This window comes from Apium graveolens, chromosome 9, assembly GCF_009905375.1.
Source record: "Apium graveolens cultivar Ventura chromosome 9, ASM990537v1, whole genome shotgun sequence".
Lineage (NCBI taxonomy): Eukaryota > Viridiplantae > Streptophyta > Magnoliopsida > Apiales > Apiaceae > Apium > Apium graveolens.
In genome coordinates, this window is record NC_133655.1 from 92,456,652 (window position 1) to 92,464,529 (window position 7,878).

Below are 7,878 nucleotides of genomic sequence, written 5' to 3' on the forward strand. Positions count from 1 at the left end.
AATTAAATGTTTTGAGTATAGCTTTGCTAGTTGTGGATTGTTAGGACTACCCAATCTATGGGTAAAAAGAGATGACAATATAAAATTGGTCACATATCCGAATATCTATAGGCCTAGTTGTGATATAGGAAGGTTCGGATCATGGTTAATAATAGTTGATGGAAATGGGAATCTCAATTTAAAGTGTTAATGTTTGGATTTACCACTTTGTTGCATAGAATGTAAAACTCTTATAGGGCAGGAGAAGAACCATTAAGAGATACACCAACTTGTTCCAAAATCCAGTAAAAACTGGCCAGAACATTTGAACTTGTTAGAGAGGCACAACACAAGGTAATGGAAATAATACTAAAATCAACTTCCATCTTATAACTAATATAATTAATAATTAATCCCACTCCTTAATCTTCAGTTTCATATTCAGACAATGAGTTCAGCCTTTCTCTGTTGTCGAAGAAAATTCTGTTGCTTCTCAATAAAGGCCTCAACAGTTAGCCGAAAATCCTCGTTACTCAAAGTGTCCACCGTCTCAAACTTACTCAAATTTCTACTCATTCGTTGATGACCATTTTCAACAACCACTCTCCTGACTTGAGTTTCTGATCGTCTAAACTCCTTTCGAGGTTTGGCTTGCTGCAATTTCTCTGACATGGTCCTGTTGAGATTTTTTATTCGAATAAGAGGAGCTTTCTCCACTACTTGACTCTCTTTTTCATCAATCACATTTGAACTCTCCTTGCACACAATTTGCTTGTCTTCTTCGATCGTCTCTACAGCTGGTGCTTCAATTTGCTTGTCTTCTTCGATCATCTCTACTGGTGCTTCCACCTCTGCAGTTATGGCAATCGATAATTTAGTCTTTGTGTTTTCGTAGTCATCATAGGAAACAGAAGTGGTGGAGCTGTTTTCTTCGTGGATGTGACGAGAGAGGACATACAGTGCTAGCACAATTGCATTCCCGATGAGGAAAATTACGTGAGGATTTGAAACGTACGTGGAAAATTTAGCAACATACTTTCCGGAGATTTTAAAAGTTTTGACAGCATCAGGAATGCGAGTTGATGACCATGAAAGAAATGCGAGAAGCAGGACTAGCTGTAAAAATTGTAACAGTTTTGCGAGGTTTCTAAATCGTTGATACCTCGCAATCGCATTGGCCTTTTCGATTTTTAGGGTGTCTATAAATTTATGATAATCTGCCATATTGTTTCTCAAACGGAACAAATAAAAAGGAACGCAGGGGAAACTGAAACAGGGGTGGTGTTTGTGTGAAATATGATGATGGACGTGTTTTGGTGAAGAAAGTTGGGGGGGTGAGTGCTACCAATTTATAGGTCCTTTTGAGGGTGGATAGGAGGGGCACTTTTATATTGTCCCGACCAAATTGGCAAGATATTATATATATATATATAGAGTAAAGTTCTATGGAGTCCACTTTTAATTGGAGTCCTCGGAGTCCATATATGTTCTGCAAGTAAAATATAGCTTAAAATATTGCAAAACATATTATTTTTCGACAAAAATCACTATTCTATTAAAAATCTTGTAGATTGCATACATTTTACAAGCAGAACATTGCAAAAATATATTATTCTACAAAACATGTTTAGTTTGCAGAACATAAATGTTCATGTTGCAGAACATATTGCAGAACATACATAGTGTACTGTAAATATATGAGATTTGCATGATTTTGTTAAAGTTATGCTATTTGTGTGACATGTTTTGCAAAATAACACATTTTACAAGATATTTTATTTGCAGAACGTAGATGGACTCCGAGGATTTCGACAAAAAGGTGGACTCCATAGAACTCAGGTCTATATATATATATATATTTGGGAATTATTTGCAACTACAAATGTATAATAAAGAACTTGATTAAATACAATAATAAACAGCAGGCACAAAAGGGCAACAACAATTATTTAAAGTTTGAAATCATATTGGCATTTGGCAACGTTTAGAGATATAAAAATACATGCCACTACTATTCCCAATTTGTCCTGCACTCTCATGCTAAAATGTGTAGGCTAAGAAATGAAATGGTCACACGAGGTTTTGTTTTGTTATGTCAAAGTGTTTAGCAGGGATTACAAAATAATCCGATCCGAAGGATGCCCGGTCCGAAATCCGAAATTTTGGAGTTATAGAACACATTTTTTGGATTTGAATTTGGATATGGATTGAATTTTTAAATCCGAATATTTTTGGATTTAGGTATTACCGATCCGAAACCCGAAACTCTCTGCGAACCTGATCCGAACCCGAAATCCGAAAAAACCCGAATTCTTATATATATATTAATTATATATATAATATAAGATTTTTATATATTATACATTATAATATTATAATATATATGTTTTAATAATATATATTATACTACCTATTATTATATAAAATTTTAGAACATATATTTTTAAATTTATGTTAAAAATTAACTAATTATAAAGTTTAATTAAATATAATTATTCAATCATTTAAACGGGTGATAAAGTTTATAAGGTTAACAAAACATCTTTTAGTAATAAAAATGGGTATCAGTTGAGTTAATTTTTTAAATATTAGTTATACATATAATAACACAATTAATGATATGGTGTAATGCTTGAAGATAACACGTTAAAACTCTTTCTTTACAAATTGCGTGTTCGATCCCAAACACTTGTAATATCAATAATTATACAAAATTTCAGATTTCGGATTCGGGTTTCGAGTATGAATATCCAATTCAAAAAAATTTGGATTTCGGCGTCGTCTAGATCTTTGATCCTCGAGAAAGGGTATACCCGAATCCAATCCGAAATCCGATAGATCGGGTTTGGGTGTTCATTTTCAGTTATTTTTTGGGTTCAGGTCGGGTTCGAATATGGATAAAATTTTTGGGTTTTGATATAAATTCTGCAATATCCAATCTGACACGACCCGATTGTCATCCCCGGTTTTTAGTACCCTCTCAAAATTGTTAAGGAAACGATTATATTTTCTATATACTTACATTTACATGTATGGTAATAGACGAATTTTTTTTTTAACAGGCGCAATGGTTGAAATTTGTCAAGAATTTGACTCCCGGTTTATTTGCGTGTAATTAATTAATAATAAAAAAAAAGTATTTTCAATACGTTTGTCCATCAAAAATACCACTTTATTACATTAGGCATCATTAATCTTTAAAATCGCCGAATCAGAAACTCTTGTTAATTCATCAGCTTGCAAAATTTATGTACAAGGGGGTCCTTCTTTCTCGTGAGTAAAATCTAAAGAAATTGTGTTCATGGGTTGTGAATGAACTTATAAAGGCGAAGATGAACAAAAGCAGAATGATATCCGTAAAACCATATTTTCGCAGGTGATAGTATTAAAGTTGGTGTCAGCCCCTCAGGTAACACTTTCTCATCACCATCCAAGCAGGGTGCTGTACAATACGGATCCATAGATTTCACTCTATTCTCAACTACATGCCTACACAGATCATAATTCATAGCCCACTATCCAAATCTCTTCTTTTCCAGAATAATTTCTTTTCCTATATTTCTCAAACTAGTCAATTTAGTAACTAGTAAGTATATTTATGATCTTTTGATGCTTGCCTACAACATCACAACATGTCACCACCCTCCATCATCTATCCCTACAACAAACCTAATTCTCACACAACTATCTGATATCTCGGGGACGTTGATAGGAATGAGATTCGGAAATAAGGATATGGGAAATGGATGTGGGTTAATTAAAAAAAATGAAATTTTATCCCAAGGTACGATGTAAGGGAAATAAGCTTTTCATCCCCAACATTATAAATTGTGAACCCTGCATTGATCGAGTGACCTTACAAATATAACCTGGTCAAAATCGAACTATGTCTTAATCTATCCCATCAAGATTAGCTTAAAGCACGGAATGTTGCTTGTTTGTGAAGTAAACTCGGGCAAGTAAGAATTAGGATCAGGTCGGTCTCACTTAAATTCAAACAGCTAATGTCAAAATTCAATATTAATCTGTTTGTTTTTCCCCTAACCTGAACTTTTGCTTATTTAATTAGCTTGACAACCCGCAACGTGGAAAAGCCTATTATTAATATAATCATATCCAGTTAACAAGACATTGCAACTATTCAAACTTAAGATAAATCGAGTTACAGCTTACCTAACATGTGGTTAATTATACATGTCAACGCGGTGTCTGAGATTAATATGAGTTTAATATCATTATCCCTGATACTATTAATTTTTTTTAAAAAAATACTATATTATAATACATGTATATCAGTGAGGCAGTAAAACACATATCAACACCCCCTAAAAGCAAGGAAGTTACTACAGAAGCAGGATAGTAGGTGGGCTGTGATATTTAAAATTTCAGAATGTATAATCAGATTGTGCCACATCCTATAGCAAAATTGCTTAAGTTATCATATACATCATTTGTTTGACTAATTAAGAGGATCCTTACCAGATTTTATCGATATAACCTCCCAAATTAGCACCATTATAGAATAGTCAAATCTCACATCACTACTATTCCCTCTTTCTAATTTATCCTCAAATGTAGAAGATAGAGTTTTCTTCCTCACAGGTTGTCCCTGCTTACCATGAGACCGACAAACTGGTTAGGAAGGATAAAATGAGGGAAGAAGAATGAGATGAAAAACTGGAAGAGAATGGTGCATTACAGGAGAGCAGAATACTATGGTAGATTTATTATAATGAAGTTTGTAAAGGACGTGGTTGAAAGGCAAAACCCGATCATCTCTAGATGTGCGATATTGAACTCTAGTCTTGAATCATACAAAAGGTATGGAGGAAGAAATGATACTTATGCTTATTATCCGCAACATGGTACATATTTCATTGCAATCTACCCAGTTTTATTTCTCTGAAGTCCCTCCCAATCAAGTATTTTACGGTTATCCCAACCAAGAATTTTAAGGTTATACCTGACAGCTTCCGCCAAGTTTTAGTAACTTCAGGTATTAAGGAATATTAACAATCTTGGGCTGCTGGGATGATGTTTCTAGGTGACAAAGGATAATAATTCACACATGGGCCTCTAAAATAACTAGGAGAAATTGTCTGAAACAGTCTTCACTGTTTCAATCAGATATCCAAACTGGACCAAGCCCATAACCCAAACCAAATACACAATTGAGTACACAAAATGAAATGTAGTTTCCGTAGTTTGCATTTGCATTTGCTTCAGAAATTAGTAATCAAGAGGAATTCAAAAGAATGAACTCATGAAAATTGTAATATTTGTGTTTCATTATAAACTATGTCTACGTGCACTATGACAGGTGAAGAAACAAAGGGAAATTATAGCAGAAGCAAAAAACTTTCAACATTATATCACTGTAAAAAATAGTAATCTGATAGACTAAGAGGACAGAATATCACAACAAAAAAATGTATCCACGGAATACAATAAGCGGAAAATGAAAATAAAAGAGGTGGGAAGCATACCAGCAAACCTTTTACAAACTTAAAATGGTCGTGCATAACAGGCATACATAGGCTCTAGCTGCTACAGAACATATCCCATCGAAACTAACTTAGTTGCTATTAGTGCAGGAGTTGACAATAAATTAGTCAGCAATCGGCTAACCTTCACAGTTGGGGATTTTAGTCTCCATATGCAACTGCCAAAATCTTAGGTAAACATGTGCACATTAAGGCTCTACCACTCTATTTCATTCAAATAGGAAGCATCACGTAGCTAGAAGTCTTGAAATATATACTATGTGGAAATAATATCTGAACAGAAAGGATTTATAACTCCTGAATATCTGCAAGCCCCTTTCAAGGCATCCTCTGTTTAAATTGCCATCACATGAATTTATTACGCTAATCCAAAGACAACTAAGCCGCTAGCTTAATGTAGGGAATACAATTCAAAACCTCCTCCAATGCTTATATTAAACTTAAGTGTATGTACTCTAGCCGTAAAATGAACCTAAAATTGTCATATCCCTATAGATAATTCAACAACATAAATATACAATTAGCCACTCAAATTAAATCCACAAGCAAACAATCACAAACTGAATTCACAATTTAACCACATTGTCAAATTAAAAACAAATAAAACACAAGCAAATTACATGGCAACATAAACTAAAACCCTAACATTTCCCCGATCCTCAAACAAACCCTCAAATTTTACCTCCTCCTCCGTAATGAAATCCAAACAACACTCCTCACTTCTTCTTCCCTTTCCCAGCACCAGACTTACGCTTAGGCGGAAGAATAATCTCTCCTTTAAGATCGGGAATAGTCATAATCTGATCAAGACCACTAAACTTCTTCCGAAACTTCTCGACTTGATCATCATCGAGAAGCAACGCAGACCTACTCCCCTGATAAAACGGATGGTTGCCTGACCAAACATCAACAACATACTCCTGTTTGGTTCCTCCAGTAGTCATTACAAGCTGTCCATTACAGTACACTTTCGCATCGTCGTAGAATTTCGGGTGAATGTCTGGCTTCCGACACGTCCAGCGTGGCGTGTAAGGCCTTGTTTGGAACACCTCCTGAACTTGTTAAACAGTAAAATTATCATTAATTTGTGTGGTAATAGAATTGAAATCAGAAAACAGTAAAACTTATTACAAGACAGTAAATGAGTGTGTGTTGAGATTAGTTTTACCTTTTTGAGTGAAGATGAGAGAAGAGGGAGATTAGCTTGGAGAAATGTGTTGGATAAGCTTAGAGACATTGTTGTCTTGGTTTTTTGTTTTGTGCTTTTTGTGGAAGATAATAGGATATGGAGATTGGGGGAGTTGAAGAACAATGAGAGATTTTAATGTGTTAAAGTTACTTTATTACCCCTACTGGGCTTCTGTTTCTTTGGACCAAATTTGGGCTTTTTATGAAGTTCTTTTTATTTGGGCCTTTTTCGAGCTTTCTAATTCCAAAATACTCAAAATTCAATTCGTTGTCACCAATATTTGCACGCGGGTTCGTTTATTATTATCATAAAAGTTACTATTTTCAACATTATTGGGAAAAAAATTATAACAATTTTTGGCTCTAACATCTTGTTCTCTCTTTTTTTTGTCTGGATGTACACCCTCGTCGTACAAAAATATCTTTATATATAAAAGAAAAATTCCATAAACTTTAGAAACGTCTGAAAATTATTTATCTATTTTTCTAGAGCTTCTTAATTTTAATCAATAAAATTAAATTTCCTTTAATACATTCGAATTAATAGGAAACATAATAAATATTTAGAAATCAATTCTATTTAGAATTTGTTTAGGAATTAATAGGGAAGATAATAAATATTTAGAAGTCTATGTTATTTAGAATTTGTTTAATTGAATTAATAGAAAAGATAATAAATATTTAGAAGTAAATCATATTTAGAATATTTTTATCTTTTTATATATACAAAGGAAAATCACCGGAAACTCTACTCTCGAATCATATATATCTTTTTTCTTGAACTTCTCTATTTTAAAAAATAAAATCAAAATTTCCATCAAGTCCTTTTTTTCTAGAAAATAAAATAAAATTTTTTAAAAATTGAATAGAAATTTTTTGGAATCCCACTTATAATCCTATATAAAGTGATTATCACCCAAAAATTATATGTCTATGGCTCTATGCTCCCCCCTGCTCTATTGTTAATAGGGAAGAGCTTTAGTTTAGTTTTTTTTTATTTCGTTCTCAGATTTATCATTCCTAGCTTTTTATTATTATTCAGATTCATCTTTTACTCTATTACTCCACCGATGCTTTTAAACTGCATATATATGTGGAGGTTTGATGTGTCATCTTACTAGGATTGTCAGATAATTCGGATACGGATATATCATCCGCAATCATCTGATACGAATACGGATAATATTCGTTTTTTTCCGGATACGAA

General features: G+C 33.4%; 2 protein-coding genes across 2 annotated transcripts; both read right to left on the reverse strand.

Moving 5' to 3' along the window:
• Positions 1 to 420: 420 nt before the first annotated feature.
• LOC141685396 (uncharacterized) lies at positions 421 to 1,203 on the reverse strand. Its single transcript, XM_074490499.1, has one exon. The coding sequence runs from the start codon at positions 1,201 to 1,203 to the stop codon at positions 421 to 423; it is 783 nt and encodes a 260-aa protein (XP_074346600.1).
• A 4,793-nt stretch (positions 1,204 to 5,996) lies between these two features.
• LOC141684480 (large ribosomal subunit protein bL31c) lies at positions 5,997 to 6,791 on the reverse strand. Its single transcript, XM_074489471.1, has 2 exons — positions 6,652 to 6,791; positions 5,997 to 6,535 (listed from the first exon to the last, which is right to left on the reverse strand). Exons 1-2 carry the CDS (start codon positions 6,718 to 6,720, stop codon positions 6,200 to 6,202), a joined length of 405 nt encoding a protein of 134 aa, XP_074345572.1. The 5' UTR covers positions 6,721 to 6,791; the 3' UTR covers positions 5,997 to 6,199.
• Between the last annotated feature and the right edge of the window lie 1,087 nt (positions 6,792 to 7,878).

Coding starts and splice junctions, on each gene's coding strand:
- LOC141685396 (XM_074490499.1), bottom strand. CDS start 1,203: ATGGCAGATTATCATAAATTTATAGACACCCTAAAAATCGAAAAGGCC.
- LOC141684480 (XM_074489471.1), bottom strand. CDS start 6,720: ATGTCTCTAAGCTTATCCAACACATTTCTCCAAGCTAATCTCCCTCTT. Junction 6,536..6,651: donor TCTCATCTTCACTCAAAAAG/GTAAAACTAATC, acceptor TAACAAGTTCAG/GAGGTGTTCCAAACAAGGCC.